Below are 19024 nucleotides of genomic sequence, written 5' to 3'. Positions count from 1 at the left end.
AAATGCACATAAAATGCAATACACACTTTACCATAACATTCTTGGACAGTAGACACCCTGTTGGCCCCAAAATTGGCGCACCTTGCGGTATTTCTTTAGCTTTCATTCAATTGGAAGGAGTACAACTCGAGATTCTTCAATCTCCTCTTGCTAACCAATTACTCTTGCTGTCATAAATGACCAGCAAGCCTTTTGGGTCATTTGCCCTTTGATTCACCCAGGACTTCTTCTTCATTTTGACCCTTGGCTGGCCAAATGCTGCCCCAAATCAATTCGGGATAGGCTGGCTCCTGAATTCCCTTGATAATCTTCAATTATCAGCTATGATTTCAGTCCGTTGAGCCTTCAATCTCTGGCACGATCCCAAGGTGGCTGCTTAACCCTAATTTCTGCTGTAATTTAGGGTTTACTGCAAAAATTACAAATCAGCCCACCAAAAATGGCTGAAATCTCCTCCAAATGGCTGAGAATTGCTGAGAATGGCTGAGCATAGGCTGAAGGAGATGAGAGAATGCCGTAAAGAGAGAAAATTCTGAGATTTGTCATGAAGAACTGATCAAAATCTGCTGCTGCCCTGCTACACCAGCCCCAGACGGATGCACCAACAACAATAGGAGCATCAGAGACTCTGATCTTCAAGAGAAAGTGCATTAGCAGCAATTGCCAGCTTCCCAAGGTCAAGAATATGCAATGTGCATCACCAAAATGGTCTCCAATGGCTGGGATATGGCCCCAAAAGCTGGCAGCAACAATCCAACACCTCTTTCCAATAGCTCCAAAATGAAAAAACGAGATTTCCCTCTCCCTTCAGCCCTATTTAACCTTTCCCCCACTTGCATGGAAAAGTTTTGCCAAGTGGCAGCTTTCTTAATCCATTTTCAGCAATTTCCAGCCATTTAATTAATTTTCAGAATTAATTAATTCTGAAAATTAATTCAGCCCTTAATCCATGCCCAAAAAATTGACCTTACCATCCAAAAATTGATTGGCTAGACCATTTGCAGCCCAAAGTGGTCCCATGCATTAATTGACCCTTGGACAAGCATTAATCCATTAATTAATGCCTAGTCCCTAGTGTCACCACTGACACTTAATGGCCAATTAATGGTCCTAGGGGCAAACTGACACCAAAATTCACCTAGAATCTAACAAGTGTAACTTGTTACAACTTTTGCCTTTGACACCCATCTTTTTCACAGGGTCCTTCGGCCTTCAATTGTGAAAAAGTAGCTTGCACCTCACATGTGCATCTTTTAATTGCACATTTGATTAATCCTTTAATCAAATGTCAATTAAACATAAGCAAAGCATCAAATTTTCACGTCCTCGTGACACTTGATGCACTGTCCATCAAGCTATTTGTGGCAAGCAGGTTGCAAACAACCATACGTGTGGCTTATTTGGATTCTGGGCAAGCATGGTCTTCAAGCACACTGGTGTAAGGGAGTAAAGTGTGCTGCAGCTCGCCAGTAATGATGTAACCCATGATGCAGGAGCACCAGAAGTACAGGCAGTCTGCCAAAACTGGCATAAGGTAGTTCCCAAAAGGATTCTATGTTATCCCAACTCGTTTTCTACCATGTAACCATGTACTTGCCTGATCCCTCCTTTGTCTACACTACATTGGAGAGAGAGACAGCACGTCATCTTTCTTTTCAGGACTACCCACCGAGTGCGTGTTAGCTAGGGGTAGGATCAGTAGGCACGAGTCCACCCATAAGCGATGGCAAAGACATGCAACCAAAAGAAAAGTTGAACATGTGATGAAGAGTACATACATGATACAAGACCAACCACAAATGAAAGGATAAAGGAGCCAATAAAATGGTAATTAGAGGAAAGTGATCGTTTGATGTCAAAAACAATTGTATACAATGAGAAACATGTATACTTGTAGGTTGAGACTGTCAATAACCCCGTCGTTTATCACCCTTCCTATCATGTAAAAGTATACCTAGTTGCTTTCAGTATCCTTCTTAGACACAAAATGATATTCTGTTTAATTTGTAGATTGCAACATGATATTCTATTAATAGAACATATGGGACTCATAAATGGACTTGTTTTCACAAGGCACCCAGTACCCTCAACAATCAATCCCCAATCAACTCGAGTGTATAGTTTATTTAACAACATCCACCTGGTGACCTACCGAGTGGAACAACACAGGCACTTTTTGCATTAGTTTTCTCAAGGTGCCTTGCCACAACTAGTGTACAATTTTGAAGGTGCCTCACCACTAGTATATGATTTTGAAGATGCCAAACAATGGTCCATTGTGTGTGCTATAAACACATGCAAATGTTACAACTTTTGCATGGGCAAACTGCATGCTTGCAAGCATCAAACTAAATTCAGCATGTCTCATGACAACAATAGTGGCAGCATAAGGGGAATCTAACTAGAATAGAGTAAGTCCATAAAGTGAAGGAGTTTTAAAGAAGAAACCCAAAACAAGTTTGTAACTTCAAAAATGCAACAAGTCACCTGTTATTGTATAACCTTAAAAATGCACATCAAGAAAGAGTACAACAAAATGACGAGATCATTCTTTTCAACCCAAACACAATCATTGCTACTTCACCTACACAAAACTTTACATTGACAACCTTGACCCAATCCCTACAACAATGGCCACTATATGCTTTTGGCATGCCCTTGTTCTCACAAAAGGTGGTAGACCCACAAACCACAAACGCAAAAGGAAAATTTCATCTCAAAATGAGCTGCCCCAACAATTAGTGTGTCAAAGAAGTTATCACTCACCCAACAACCCATAATCTTTTATCACAATATCTAAACTGTCAAACACCAATAATAGTAGCACACTAACATACAATGCTTATACATCATAGAATATGATCCATGTTCAAGAACCTGAAATTACATATGTTATTATATCTCCATACCAAGTACTTCCACTAGGTAAGATTCATATTTATAGAGCCCCAACTATATTGATCAGAGAAGCCCTTCCTTACATGCACATTTGGTACAATGCTTGTTTCTATGCAAAAATGGTATATTACATACATGTCTCAGGGTAACATCTTATAGCCTATAATAATATAGAAGCGATCCACTTATTTCAAGCTCCAGCAGAGACTCTTGAGATGTTAAAATTGTGTATGTCATACTAAACCTATTCAGACTAGAATGCCTTCCACCACACTCCAGAAAAAGCATTTGATGCTATGGCCTCTTAGTTCATTAGTCTTGATGTGAATTCGAAGGCATCAAGCTGAGAGGTAACTTTTACAAATGTGTGAACTACAAACCTCATGCCATAAACAATTCTTGAAGGAATTATCCTGCATTCATAACATGGAATAGAGGTCAATGAAAATATGCCATCTATATTTGGTATATTTATGATTCAGTGTGGGTATGTCTATGGTATCTTATACATCAGAAGTAACATGTAACAAGCACCAAGAACACAGTATGGACCAAATTAAAACCTTTTATTGATTCATAGTCCAAAGACAACCTTATTTAAGATGAGGTTTTCTGGGTCAAATAACAACTTTCAAGCTGTTCTAAACCATTATTGGAGATGGTGTACATTTGCATCATTAATTGCTCCTCTATTGTTGACTTTACATGGAGTCGGTTGAATCATATTTTACATGGAAATATCAAGTTACTCTTGAACACCAGTCATGGTCACTACCACCGTACGTGGACCTCCATGGTCCCTATGTTCACATAGCCATATACCCTGCAATAGCATACCAGCAGTTAACCTCCCTTTTCTCCTCCCTCCCTCGCTCCCTCAACCAGTAGAAGGAGATTACAAAACAAACAAAATTGAAGACACAACCCTGAACCACCACAGCAAAGAATCCCCCCCCCCCCTTTCCCCCCACAGCAACAGAAAAACAAAAACTCACAAAAGGAAGAAAAAAAAGAGAGATTGCTGAAGTAGATCCCCAGCCTGCAGGAAGTGATTCATTTGCAAGAAAGGAAAAACAACAAACAAAAGAGGCACATTGTCAACTAGAAGCTGAACTGCCCCCCCTTTTTTTAATGCACAAGGGTCTCAAAAATGAAATAGACCAACTACAAGAAGCAGGAAATTACAGCAGCAGTTAACTCGGACAACTTAGCTAATGGACACATATTCAAACCATTGAAACGCAAATCCAAGGGACCTGTAGAATGCAGTAAAATTGGATGCAGATGAGCAAGGGTTGGAGGCAGTATGCAATACAAAGAGAGCTTCACACAACCTCATGAGAGCCCAATCTCAAAAAAGGAAAACAAGGGACATATTAACTCTAGAGTCCGTGGTGGTGACATGGGAGCTTTGTAGCTTGGATCACAGACATAAGTCCAGCATGCGGCTATGAGGATGTTCAGTGGAGCACTTCATTTCTCGTCACTAGACGGCATCTGAGCAGGATCCTTACCCCCGACTACTCACAAATGCAGTGGACTCGAGGACATTGCCATAGATGGGAGCTGATTTCTAGCATTATAGGTTGGTACATATGGACTGCGAGATGTAGCCAGGTCATTGATCTTCAAGATCTCAAAAATGGAAAACAAAGGAACTTATTAACTATGGAATCCATCATGACGACATGGGGGGCTGTAGCTTGGGTCACAAACACACGTCCAACGTGCAGCTATGAAGATCTTCAATGGAGCACTTCTTTTCTCATCATTGGACAGCATCTGAGCAGGATCCTTATCCAAGACTACTTGCAAACGTAATGGAGTCAGGGACATTGACATAGATGGGTGCTGATTTCCAACATCATAGCTTGGTACATATGGACTGCAACTATTAGCAGTCTAGACAGCTCATGTCTGAGTCTTGAGCAATGCCGGACATGGCTAGGTATTTTAGGCATCTTTTTATGGTCATTATGATGTATATTTGGGCATTTATTGCTGGCCAATGAGCATTAAATGACGGCCAACCTGTTGTTATTTTGGCATTGTTTTCTTCTATTTATACCAAGCTCCCTCCTCATTCAATCATATCATCACCTACAAATTCTGTGGAGAGAAAAAGCCAATGCCAGTGGCTATGAGCCAATGACTCGTTGTACATGTCATTCTCCTATATGGTATATGGATTCCATTTCCTGAGTATTCTTCTGGTTTCTCTTCTTTGCAATGTTCTTTGTGTTTTTCTCTTTTGTCCTTCTATTTAGGAGTTTATTACAGCATCTGTTTACACTTCCATTGATGCATCCACTTCTAACAGCAACATGAAGCCAGGTCATTGATCTTCAAGACTTATCCACTAGGATTCCTTATCGAGATTTGGACAGAGATAGTCCACACTCTCTATGGGAGATGGGAGAGAATGCAAGGCAACTTTGAGAGGATGGGAAAAAAAAAAAGAGGCTCTCCTGTAAATTTGGGATTTAGACTTCTTTCATACCACCCCTCAAATGGTTTCGCATTTTGATCCACCAAATTGGTTATTTACATAATCATTGTAATTTTTATGTACAAAGTTACCCTTCACAAAGTCCCCTGTACTTTGTATTTACCTTAGGGATTTTCTTTGAGACGTTAATAGCAAGATTTTCTTTTCTTGGAAAAAAAAAAAGGAATATAGCCTTCCTCCTCTGACAAGCTGGTAAGACCCAATTAATCAACGATTATAGCAAGCATAAAATTCACAAAAATTGAAAATGCACACTTTACTATTTTAATCTTGCACAATGGAAGCTTGTTAGCCCCAAAATTGACACCCCTTGCGGTATTTCATTAGCTTTTATTGCAAGTGGATACATTACAATAAAGATTCTCTAATATCCTCCGCTAATCCAAGTACCTCTTGCTATAAGACCCAATTAATCAACGATTACAGCAAGCATAAAATTCACAAAAACTGAAAATGCACACTTTACTATTTTAATCTTCCACAATGGAAGCTTGTTGGCCCCAAAATTGGCACCCCTTGTGTTATTTCATTAGCTTTTATTGCAAGTGGATACAGTACAACAAAGATTCTCTAATCTCCTCCACTAATCCAAGTACCTCTTGCTCTCAAAACTAACCAACAAGCCTTCAAACCAATTTTCCCTTGGTTTGCTTGGGGATTGCCCTTCATCCTGCTCCTTGAAAGACAAATTAAGCATGAAATCTGATATGGGCAGGCTAGCCTCTTAAATCTCCTTGAAATTCTTTGTTTTCAGTTGCTAAAATTCAAGTCCTAGGCCCTCAATTCTAACACCATCTCGAGGTGGCTGTAAAACCCTAAATTCTACAATAAATTAGAGGTTTACAATAGAGACTTTCCAATATCTCCACCTTTGATGACTCAAATGGTTGGATTTTGCTAAGATAACTTGAGGGATGGCTGTAGGATGAGAGAGAATGTTGTAGAGAGAAATTCGAGAGCTTCACCACAAGAAAGGCTGAAAAACTGTTGTTGCCCTACTCAAACTAACATGAGAGCTGTCACTTACAACTTACCACCTCTAGAAAGAGGCGGCTACCCTTCCTATATGATGTCATCTACATAAGGACCTTGGGTGGTTGTCATCTGCAATAGCCAGAGGGCTCCAAACTGCTGTCGCATGCTATAGGACTGGACCCTGGTGATTGCAAACTACATCAATAACATCTGCTTGCTCTCTAACAGCCTTCTTCTCTCTCACAATGTCTAGAATAGACTTCCACCATTCTCCAAAAACGATTTTCCCATTTGCATGGATAAGTTTTGCCAAGTGCCAACCTTCTAATCGCATTTTCCAACATTATCCAACTTATTAAATTAATTCTCATAGTATTAATTTTGAAAAATAATTTAATAATTATTTTAGTGTTTTTAAAAAAATCCACCAACCAATAATTAAATTGGTTAGGCCAAACTATCTCCCAAGTATCACTAAGCAGTTATTGACCCTTAGACCGGCATGATTTAATTAATTAATGCCTAGTCTCTAATGTTACCACTGACATAAGTGGCCAATAAATTAATCTAGACCCAAATCTAAGATCATATACTACCAAGTACTTATCAAACATGGCTTATTACAACTTTTACCTTTGGCATCAACTAATATTTTGAGGTCCTAAGTCCCACACTGTGAAATAATTAACTTGCATCTCACATGTGCAAGTCACATTAGCACATTTGATTAACTTTTAATCAAATGCTAAGCAAAGCAATAAAATTTCACATCCTCATGACAACCAACACACTATGGAGTACAAAAAAGGAGCAATCGTATAAACATAACGATCCTTACTTCTCAAATTCCTAGACTATAAGCCTTTCTACCATGGAAAAACTCTAGTAGAATTGGCTAATATTGATGTTGAAAATAATCTCACTCCCTACATATCCAACCCAAAACATATGGGATTTGCAAGGTCATCATCACATGCCAAATATAAATACAAGCGTGTGAGACTAACTAGCCAAAAGTCACAATTTAGAACTATGACGATACCTTATGGCCAAGGCTATTTTGAGGCTTTAAAGAGTGGGAATATCTTGTTCACCAAGACCCACCAAAGCTTGAAACGTGGCCTACCCCATATAGCAAGACATAAGCAAGATTTCAGCATACAGAGCTATATGGGATCATCAAGAAGTTCACATAGAGGATAAGTAATCCTTCTAGGGAACCTCAACAAGGGCATAGAGTCAGCACACACCCTTACTACATATGGATAAACCCATACTACCATGAAGTCCTCCTAGGAAAAATCAATGCAAGGACAAAGAGCCAGCACATTGTCTTACTGCATATGGCCCGATCGAAGTATAAGAGGGACATATTAAACATAGGGAATTCCAAACTCCTGAGGTATCACAAGATCGAGTGACAAGGTCTTAATGGTCAAGTTAGAAGGCACTTCTTCGAGCTTGGAACAACTTGTGGCCTGATAATCTACAACTTACCAAATGGCCCACGTCACCATTACTTCTACGCATGGTGACAAATCAAAGAACATCCCCAACCAATTCACCTCTGCTAGGGTTATGCACACTCACTCTACCATATCCTAGTGGTAGACAATGTTTTGCTCGTGGCCTGATAATCTACAACAACTTACCAAATGGCCCACGTCACCATTACTTCTACGCATGGTGACAAATCAAAGAACATCCCCAACCAATTCACCTCTGCTAGGGTTATGCACACTCACTCTACCATATCCTAGTGGTAGACAATGTTTTGTGACTACACTTAGAGCATGAAAAAAGCTAAATGGCCTAAAGCACTCCCAAGTCCCTAACCCACATTTCAACCTGGTAAGTGAACCAAACTAGGCCTTTTTTATTTAAAACACACCATATGAAGTCTTTGCTCATAGCTCAATTAAGCAAGTAGGCCACAATGGGGCACATAACTTACATGCTTGTGATATATGTGCAACCAGCCCCTTGTGATCAAGGACTATCTCTTTGTGAAGTTTGCAAATGGCCTTGACTATCATGATCTTAGTGAAAAAAGTGGAGGTTGTGCAACAAAGGTTTTCTTGGTGGGGGTAGTCAAGCCAACCCAACATACCATCAAATCTATCCTCGAGTGAAAGAACCTATGGTATCCAACAATTGCATGGCAAAACCCTCATGATTGACCACATGCTATACTTCTCAGCCTTAGAATTGGAGCTTAGTGATCTCGCAAAGAGACATAAAGACAAGGCACTCAGTCCCACTACACTGGATCTACTTGTGGTGAAAAGGTAGAGTTGGAGTGCAGTGATTTGGCAAACGAGACAAACACAAGGGACTCAATTCTGCATTGGAACTCATATTAACCTTTTCTCCCTTATCAGTTGATGTGTCTGTCATGGTAAAGCAGAACATGCTTGAATCAATGTATACCACCTTGGCGGAGCTTTGGGCCTCTATCATTCATTCATTTCCATTTACCGTCTTTGGGCCTCTATCATTCATTCATTTCCATTTACCGTCTCAATGGCTTTATTTGTATCATTTATTAGTGTATGCATGCCACCCAAAAGCGTCAAGGCACCACCCTAGACAGCTCAGTGACTCGTGTGCCTATAAATAGGGCATGGACATTCATCATTCCACCCTTCGCTCTCTCATTCTTCAATTAGACTCCCTCTTCACCGAGTGCTAATCACCTTCACCTCAACAATGCCTAGTGGATGCATCCTGTGGAGTGGATCATGTGCTGCCTCGTGGAGTTGATTTGCTGCCACCTCGATTCAGTACCTCACCTACTGACTTGTCAAAGGAGAGCTGCCCAACCTATGTTTTCAGCCTGGCAATCTATTCTTCATCATTTCCACTGCTGTCTTTGGTGGTTTCACTCCTCCTTAGATTGGTACAACAAATCATCTTCATCATTATTGTGTGCTTCCAGCTCTTGCTACCACCCCAACACCCAGGAGACAATTCCCAGCCATCATCCACTTTATGGAGGCTGTGTCTGCAGCAGTTTCAAGTCTTCCACCGCATGTTGCGCCCTCTTTATCAACCCTACACCAAATATCTGATTTTTGTCTATTCTTCACAAAGGTCTGCCCAACAATCGCGTGTCTACAACCACTTACACCAAAGATCCACTCACAAGTGCTACCGTTTGATCAGCCAAGGTAGTACAGTTAGCTTCGAGCTCTGCTCTATTGTGTCAGCAAGATTTTGCTGACAGGATTTACAGTCCCAATGAGATATTTGGAATCCTGAGTGGAAATTTCAAGGGTTTAATGGCATGTTTGCCACTTGGCATGGAGGAGAAACCTTAGAAAAGACAAAAAACGTGGAAGATGCAAGAGGAGTGAAAAAATACAGCATGAGAAAAAAGAGCTGCAACACAAATTGAAGCTTGTGTCCTTTTCATAGCTGATGGAGATGTGCTGAAGAATGGAATCATGGGATGAAGTTTGCTGCTACAATTCCTCTGTTCTCTGACTACAACACCACGAGCTGTCTCTCTCCTTGCAAATCCTACCATTTCTTGACATGGTATTAGTGCAGAGGTGCTCCAAGGGCTAAAGATCCTCATTTTTCCTTGAGACAAAAAAAGGTCACGAGAGTGGCAATACTCTCAAATTCTAGATTATTTATTTCCTCTACAGCATCAAGGAATACCATTGTCTTCTTCCCCCTCCCACCCTCCCTTTATAGGTTTGACACAATGGTCCTATGGCTTTTGGCCCAAGTTTGGAGTAATTGCGGGATTAATTAATAGAGAAAAAAAGATAATGCAAGAATTAGTTGATGCACAATGGAACTTAATAACCAAATGTGAGGCAATGTATTAATGACTAAAAGAGAATGCAAGGCTCAAGGTGAGCACAATGAAAAATGCCACACTTGAAATCGCCATATGCCAGGGACGTAAGTCCTCCCGAGGGAGCATGTCAGAGTGCCGGAGAAGATCTATCTGCAAATACAATTGACCTTTAAGCCGAGCAATATGCCGTTGAACATTATAGGCGGAATCAAAAAGAAAAGCATTCCGAATGGTCCAGTTGTGCCAACAGCCCCAATATCGAAGAAAGTGAAACAAGATCTTCATATGTGTTTGTGTCGGTGTGGGATATTTGGGCCGCGCAAAAACCCAATCAAACGGGCGTAGCGAGAAACCAACCACCGCTCGCCAAACGGCTGACAAGAATGACCAGATTTTCTAAGCGAGGGGGCAAGAAATAAAACGATGACGGGCGGAGTCCACAATGGTGGTGCAAAAGAAACAGTTGCCGTTGGAGATTCGATGCTTGGAAAGAGTTGAAGCAAGCGGAAGACCACCAATCATCACCCTCCAAAGAAAGACCTTATATTTGAAGGGTGTCTTGTTCAACCAGCCCTCCATCACAGTTACCCTCCACCATGACCGGGATTTATGCAATCCCCATAGAGTATTAGCTTTAGTAACCAGCCATTGATGATCTTTAATCAGAAGATGATACACCTGGTTAGCTGAAGCCTTTTCTAAATTCAGCCGGCCTGCAAAGTCCCAGTCCTACCAAGGACAATCCGTAGCAAGGGCAGGAAAGGGTTGTCTGCTCTGGAGCACCATCAAAAGCTGTTCCCATAAATACCTATATCCATGAGGGATCCTGAAAAGCCTCCTGGCTAGACGAAACGATATCAACACATTGTGACCGGCAAGGGTGGCATCCCCTACCGAAGTTAAGCCCAAACATGCCATGTGGTTGAATTTTGGTCGAAGCTCATGTTTACCTTCCCACGAAATTAACCGCGAGACTGACAACAATTCCAATTGAAAAGAATTAGTAGCTAAGCGATCCTCCGCTGGATGCCACTGAGCCTTCCGGAGGACCAATCTCTAGAAACACACCAAATGGGCAAGCAGAGATGAAGAAGAACTGGAGAACCGAGAATCGGCATTAAGAACATGCCACCAAGAACTCCGAATTTGAGTATTACCATGCAGAAGCCCGTGATCCTCAAGAAAATAACGGGCTATAACGACCCATGGATGATGATCCGAGCACATGGCGCGAAAAAGAGACCAACGAAGTGCCAACATATGAGTATGGGTATCTAAAATAGCCCCTCCACCCATGTGTTTGGGGGTGTACGCATGCGACCAAGAAATCCAGAAAATGCTTGTATGCAAGGAATCCTTCTTCCATAACATGAAACGAATAGACTGAGAAAGGGCATTCAATGTAGTAGTAGTCCGGGGCAGCAGTGGCAAGAAATATGTGAGCATTGGCAACATAATTGTCTGGGCTACTTTGAGGCGAACATGAAAGGGCCAGGCCTGAGACTTCCAATACAGAAACTTAGCCGCCAGTTTTTGTGAAATCCACTGTAGTAGCTGCTTTGGGGAAACATCAACACCCAAAGGGTACCCAAGATGCCTGACAATGGAGCCACGGGGAACAACCATTCCCTGCCAGTCCAATGACTGCAAATCCAACTCTGTGCAGCTGAGAATGGCTGATTTCAAAGCGTTGATACGAAGACCGAAAGCTTTACTCTCTCTCTCTCTCTCTCTCTCTCTCTCTCTCTCTCTCTCTCTCTCTCTCTCTCTCTCTCTCTCTCTCTCTCTCTCTCTCATGACATGCTAGGAGGGCGTGTAATCGATGATAGCAAGTGCACCTTCCACAAGCTTCCTGTCGAATGAGCCAACACATCCCATTGCTAGCATGCAGGTCCTTTCTCTTTCACATACCAAGCTATGAAATGATGAAGCATATTCAACAACAAACTAATCTCTCCCTCAACTGGTGGAAGAGGCCTGTGGTACATGCGAGAGTTTACTTCTTGCTTTCAATCTCCAGAAACCTTCAAGAGGAAGACAAATGAGAGACATTTTTGTTTGGGACATGATCGATCTTTTCTCTGAATTTTTGCAAGGGCCTTCACCTCTTGTTCTTCTCCATCTAAAGATGCAGAATTGACCTCTCTCCCTCTCCCTCTCTCTTCATGAATAAGTGTATATTGATGTTCGAATATTTACATTAGGCCTTCATGCCATCCAAACAAAAATGATGGCTACAAGATGTGATAACATGTCAGGCCTTCTAGCCAGCCAAGAAAATCATGTCGAGCACAAGTCAAAACCAATAGGGTACTACAAAATCACGCATGAATATCATGCTAGTTGCGGAATAATTGGAGTAGAGTGAACAATATCCAACCAAGGAGTAGCCACATCGAGGACAACATTTGCTACAATCATGGAAGAAATCTGCCATAAGAGTAATCCTCAAACATGGCCTACATGACCACAAATACCACAGACAGAGTCGAAAATAAAGGCATTACCAATACGCCAGATGTGCTAGAGAGCTGTCCATCAAAGGAACCGGAAAAGGCAAGCATAATCCGAATGCAAAGAAGACAATGAAGGCATCTTGCCCAAGACCCAAGAACAAATGGGCATCTGCTGTTGGTGAGTCACTAAGGTCCACACACGAGAAACAAAGCTCCAAATCTATCTCACCACAGGGCGAGAGATGAAGAGGTGAATCGTCTCATCAGAAGTAGTGCAAAAGACACAATGGCCGCGCGAGATCTTGTGGGCACACAAGACATTTCCAGTAGAAAGACCATCAATAAGCAACCTCCACACAAAAACCTTCTCATGATAAGGAATCTTGGACCTCCATAATTGAAGAAGTCTATCCCACCACTTCTCTGCTATCGGGCATGCCAAACTTTATTTGCTTTCTCAGTGACCCATCGCTTGTCCTCTACCATCTTGTGGTAGACCTGATTAGCCCATGTTTTTTGAAAATCATCTTAGTTCACAAACAACCAATCCTACCATAGTGAAGCAAGCTGACGAGCAGGCAATGAAATATACTGCTAAAGCACATCTTGCAAAGTCCACCAAATTTGGCTATAGCCTCTAGGCATCCGAAAGTGCTGGCATATGCATCGGAAAGAATAAAGATGGGGCTGCCTAGGAATGACCGGATCCTGTACTGAATTGCATTCCAGTCAAGCCTTCCGATTAAATTTATCTCGATGCAAATCTTTCTCTGACCAATGAAGCAGCCTGGATATGGCCAACACTTCTACCTATAATGAATTAGCCTCCTTTTGGAGATCCGGAGTACGCCAAATTGTAAGGCGAAGTATCTCTTGCCAAGAGATAATCAAATGAGTCAAAAGAAAAGAATGTGACACTTTAAGAGGCCTCGCAGCATTCAACACGTCCCACCAAGATTTCACAATAACCATGCGACCATGGGAGATACTAGTCTCCTCAATACAAAATTTTACAACTTCAGTCTTTTGATGAGTCTACATGCAAAGGGCTTGCAAAAATGCCATTCTCAGAACTGTCATGTAAAAATTAACATTGAATAAAGCAGCTCCGCCCAACTATTTCAGAGCAGTGGCATTCGTCTTCCCCATTCCTTGGCACATGCACACTCCAACTCCGTCATCTTCCTCCATCTTCGGTGCTGCCGTCATCATCAACCTAATTTGGTGCCCTCACCAACATTGTGGGCTGCATGCAAGGACTAATCAGTACTCCTTTTGTATTCATCATTCTTTCCTTGTTCAATGCAGATTTCTTTCTTCTCTTCTTGCAATCTCTCTATGTTTCTTTGTTTGTGTGTTCATGTTCCTTCTTCCGTTGTGCTCACACACGGTATCAGAGCCTAAGAGAGAGAGAGTTGGTTTCTTGCAGAGAAGACCACCTCAAATTGCCACGCGGCCTCGCCACATCAGCCTTTTGCTGAAAACGTAGCTTTCTTCTAAAAGGCGACAACTTCTTTGTGCAAGTGAAAGTATTTGTCCCCCAGGCGCAACGAACCCTCTACATCGACTTCTTTGTGGTCTTATAGACATTTCATCCTGTTTCGGAGCTGCCTTCCGCCAAAACGCAAATTTCTTGTGGGTGTCTTGCAAGATTTTGAAGACGTATTACAACTAGTTTCGTGGACTTGAGGATACAGATGAGGAACCTTCTCCGCACTTCTCTGAATGGCGGCAAGATTATCACCCTCATCGTAAAGAACGGAGGTCACCTAGCCCATTTGTTCAAGAACCCTCTCCTCCCCGTTCTCTCCACATCTCACAAAAGGCTCATTCTACTGACCTCCATATGCCATCCATGGCACCCTCTATACAAGTACCCATACTCCCTTCTTTACCCAAAGAGGACCAGCTTGATGGTTCAAACTACTCGCTTTGGCCATATAAAGTGGAGTGTATCCTTGATACCTTCGATCTTTAGCAATTTGTTTCCCACCCTACTCCCTGTCCAGTTGAGGATCCCACCGTTGGATCATTGATGGATCATGTGGCCTTATGGGATTGACTCAACTCTAGAGCCCGTTCTTTCCTCTTTATGAGCTTACAGGATTCTGTTCTAGTGTATGTGCGTAGGTTGCGAAAAGCAGCAAAAGTGTGGACAAAGCTTGCTTCTTTGTACCATCAAAGACATTTTCCCACCAGATTACTCTCGAAAAGAACTTACAAATGCTCGTTGTTGATGATTCTCCTTCCATGAAGAATCATATCAACAAGTTGGAGGACATGAGGAATGAGCTTGCATCCCTTGGCAAGATGATCTCTTCAGAAGATATGGCTATGATTCTTCTCACTCTCCCCGGTTTGATGTCTTCTACACCAACCTTCTTACATCGAGGACCCATGGGAAGTGTCTATGGGAGGAGCTTGCCCCGCTTGGTTTGGAGTATGACGAGCGCGCCAAAGAGGTTGCAAGTGGATCCACCTCTACCAAAGCTTTTGTTGCAAGTTTGGGAGGGGGGACGAAGAAGAAAGGTAAGTCACATGCTAAACAATAGGAGAGTTCTTCAAGCTTTGACTCCAATTCCAAGAAGCCTAAATACCCATACTGTGGGAAGGAGATGCATCCAAAAGAGAAATGTTGGAAGAAGTGCCCTCACCTTCGTCTAGAAGCGAAGGATGGAGCTAAATCATCCAAGCCTTCTACCTCTACTCCAACAATTATCCATGAGTCAATGTTCCTTCATATTGTTGACTTAGAGGAGCCTTCTTCAATAGTGTCTCATCTTCTGAGAGGCCTTGGCTAGTTGATAGCAGAGCTTCTAGTCATATGACTCCACAAGGTGATTTGTTGCAAGATCTATGTCCTTCTGAGGGTTTTGTCATTGTTGGTAACATTATATCGGTGCTTCTTTATGGTGTTGGCACTTTGCCTTTGTTTCCTAACCGTGCCTTGAACTCCCTTTCACAGGCCCTTTATGTTCCGGACTTGGGCTTTCCACTCCTCTCAGCTTATTGCCTTACTAGGCTTAGTACCCAAGTTGTCTTCACCGAGCAACCCATTTGTATTGAGGATTCTTCTATAGGGGTTGTTATCATGACAAGTTGGAAAGAGAGCGAGCTTTATAGGCTCCATTCCCCTTCTCTTATGCAAGATCCTCAAAGGCAGTTTGTCTATTGCTACACCCATTCCCGCTTATGCACAATCTTTTCCACAAGTTCCTTCCCATCCCCCACCCTCTCCTCCAATGGTTCCCTCGTATCCCCCATCCCTTTTAGAGAGGGACGATCTCGATGATGCAGCTGTGGATTCTATAGCCCCTAGTCTTTTAGAGGGGGTTTCCCAGGATTGTGAGGAGCTTCTTAATTGGTAGTCTTCATCGACATTGGCCTTCCTCTTGCCACCCTAGGATCCATTTCTTCCTTGGCCTTCTACCACATCCAGGATCTGAGAGGAGGTGTTACCAATCATAATTGTCATACTTTATAATCTCCTTCCTGTGAGCCTCAATCTAAGTCAGACGATGCATTTCAATTTATTGCCTTTTAGTGCATTTTCTCCTCCAGTCGAGATTTTGTGTACATTTCCTCCGCAATTTCTGCATTCGTCAATCTACCTCATCTGTCCTACATTATCCACCCTTTCCAAGATTTTTCTAAGGTTTTCTGGCATTTTAACAACATTAAATAATGGTCTCTAGGGCCATATTTTGGCCCCAAATTTCAGATCAACCAAATTTTGAACTATTTGCCTATTTATGGCCTCCCCACTCAGTTGGCAAATCATTCATTCATTCGTCTTCCTCATTCCTTGACAGGTGCACACTCCAACTCCATCATCTTCCTCCATCTCTGGTGCTGCCATCGTCATCAGCCTAATTTGGTGCCCTCACTAACGCTGTGGGCTGCATGCAAGGACTGATCGATCCTTCTATATTTAGCATTCTTTCCTTGTTCAATGCACATTTGTAGTCTCTCTCTGTTCCTTTAACTCTATGTTTGTGTTCCTTCTTCCGTTGCGCACTCTCACACCATTGCCCAATTGACATTAGTTCAATCAACCTTGAGAAACGTAAAGGAATCATCTGCCAAAGATTGGCCCAAAAGTTGAGAGCCACCAGGAAGAGATAAACCGACAATGTCCCCATCCTCGGCCGAACGATCCAACAAAGAAAGTATGGGGTAAGTGACCAATGCAAACAATAAAGGACTAGGAGGGCATCCTTGTCAAAGAGAACGAGATAAAGCAATCTATTATGTAACTCCCCCATTAAGTGCAACATGTGCCACTGCATCTTGACTAACAGTGTCAATAAGAGAACTCATGTAGAGACCAAAGCCCATGGTAGACATCATTTGGCTCACAAAGGACTAGCTAGCATGATCGAAATACTTTTCAATATCTAACTAGATCATAATTACCTATTGGCCAGAGGCTTTGGCATAATCAATCCCCATATGAACATTCAAAATATTATGCATGATGTTCTGTCCTTTAATGAACCCATACCGATGGGGATGAATTAATTGTGGAAACACTTTCTACAATCTGTTGGCAATGACTTTGGAAAAGATTTTATATTATGAACCCATTGCTGAAATAGGCCTCCACTGCTTTAAAGTGGATGGGGAAGGAACCTTGGGCAACAAATGAATAATTGCAATTTTCCAATTTGCAAGCATCAATCCAAATCTCCAAACATGCTGGCAAAGACAAGTCAGCAGGTCCTTAAGTTGTTCCACATTAACTGAAAACAGCTCATTAGGGAGGCCATCCCAACCCGGGCTTCTCCTACGAGATAAATGGCACAATATTTTTCCCACTTCTTCCCATATGATATCTGCTTCCATCAAATCCCTCAATTCAAGCTTTACTTGATTTCGAACCAAGTCACAAATGTATCTTCGAGTCGAAAGAATTAAATCAAAAAAACTTCCTACAAACCCAACAAGGATTTGTAGTATTCAAGGCACATCTAAATGATGGATGAGGACTCAACAACCATTTCCCCTTGCTCGTTTATCAATCACACAATATTTTCTTGGGTATATTTCTAACGCAAAAGAGCAAAAAAGTGATGAGCCTGGCAATTATTATCATGCAAAGGATCCACACGAGCTAGCAATTTGAACTTAGCATATTCTTCCTCTTGTAGAGCTTGAACTCTGCCTTTCAACCCTTTGAAAAATGTGGCCAAACCATCAGAGTTGTTCCCAACCTATTGCGAATTGAGCGAATGTCCCAACAAAGAGTTCAAATACTGCAATTCAGCACGAAAAGCTAAGGCATGCTAAATACCATATTGTTTGGACAAGGCACGTGCATTATCCCTAAAAACACAACATGCATTAATGCCCCTAGACAGAACCTACGTGCTAAACTCACCAATCAACTGCTGCATGTACTCAAAAAACTAATCATTCAAAAGAAAAGACTGATTGAAGAGCCTTGACTGCTCCAAAGGCAAGCGGGCAAGAAGAGCCTTGAAGGCATGCACCGGCCGATGAGTCATGTCCAAAACCAAGGTATAATGGTCAGAAAGAACGTGATGCATCTCCACCCACATGTCAATCTCTGCTGAAAGGAAGGAATCACTCTGGCAAATGTTCATTCTATCCAGTCTATTGGCCCAGGTCTCCGAATGTTGAAGGCATCAGTATGTAAAACTTGACATGTGAGGATGTAACCACGACCACATATATTGTTTCAAAGCCAAGGCAGCCATAGCATCCTATGCTTGACACTCCAGGCCATCCATAACAGAGTGAGGCGAAATCACTTGTTCCATAGCCACATAAACATTAAAATCACCCATAACAAGCCCCTGACGAGGCATGGAACACAACATCCGCCTTCTGCAATCCAGCAATCAATGTACAAGGGGAAATTTGATGTTGCTGAGCACGGAATGCATCTTGGGAGGGTAACAACCTTTCACGAACATCAAACCTCAAAGTAGAGTTTGTAGCACCTTTACCAGCCGTGATATTATCATAAGCCAAATGCGTAGGAACTGAAAGAGCTTCCTATTGAGCATGTTCTATTAGGATTTGTGTGTTGCCTCAAAGGTGCGAGGAGAGGAGTGGAGTGCTGCAGCACAACTTGGGGTTCACACTCCTACATATCCACCTCAACATCCAAACCACATTGCACACCCTCAAGAGCATGATCACATTCAAAGACAATATGACCCAACTAGCCACATTTAAAACCATGTCCTACAAAAGTTCCCCATTTTCTCAAAGACCAATGTATTTAATCCCGGATCCTCAATGCAAATTTTATTGGGCCGAGGTTTGTGAAGATATATTAGGGTTTATACTAAGGAAATACAGCATGTACGACAAAGACTGAAACACGAAGACTCGGACAGAGACAAG

General features: G+C 42.0%; 1 protein-coding gene across 3 annotated transcripts in view; it reads right to left on the bottom strand.

Annotated features, from left to right (window-relative positions):
- Positions 1-2829: 2829 nt before the first annotated feature.
- Positions 2830-19024, bottom strand: part of LOC148010656 (secondary thiamine-phosphate synthase enzyme) — a 73047-nt gene continuing 56852 nt past the window's right edge. The window contains exons 8-9 of one of the 3 annotated variants that reach the window (XR_015689459.1): positions 3491-3721; positions 2830-3311 (exon numbers count right to left, since the gene is read on the bottom strand). Coding sequence is in view for 2 of the 3 variants with exons in the window: in XM_087671335.1 (XP_087527461.1) it covers positions 3644-3721 (78 nt within the window). In the remaining variant the exon portion in view is untranslated. Of the gene's footprint in view, positions 3312-3447; positions 3722-19024 lie in introns of those variants that run through there. The other 2 variants (XM_087671335.1, XM_087671334.1) reach the window with 2 other exon arrangements.

The sequence above is a fragment of the Lygodium microphyllum genome, chromosome 29, assembly GCF_053477565.2.
Source record: "Lygodium microphyllum isolate KBCC chromosome 29, Lygodium_microphyllum_v1.1.10, whole genome shotgun sequence".
NCBI lineage: Eukaryota > Viridiplantae > Streptophyta > Polypodiopsida > Schizaeales > Lygodiaceae > Lygodium > Lygodium microphyllum.
This window is presented reverse-complemented; position numbering and strand designations above follow the sequence as displayed.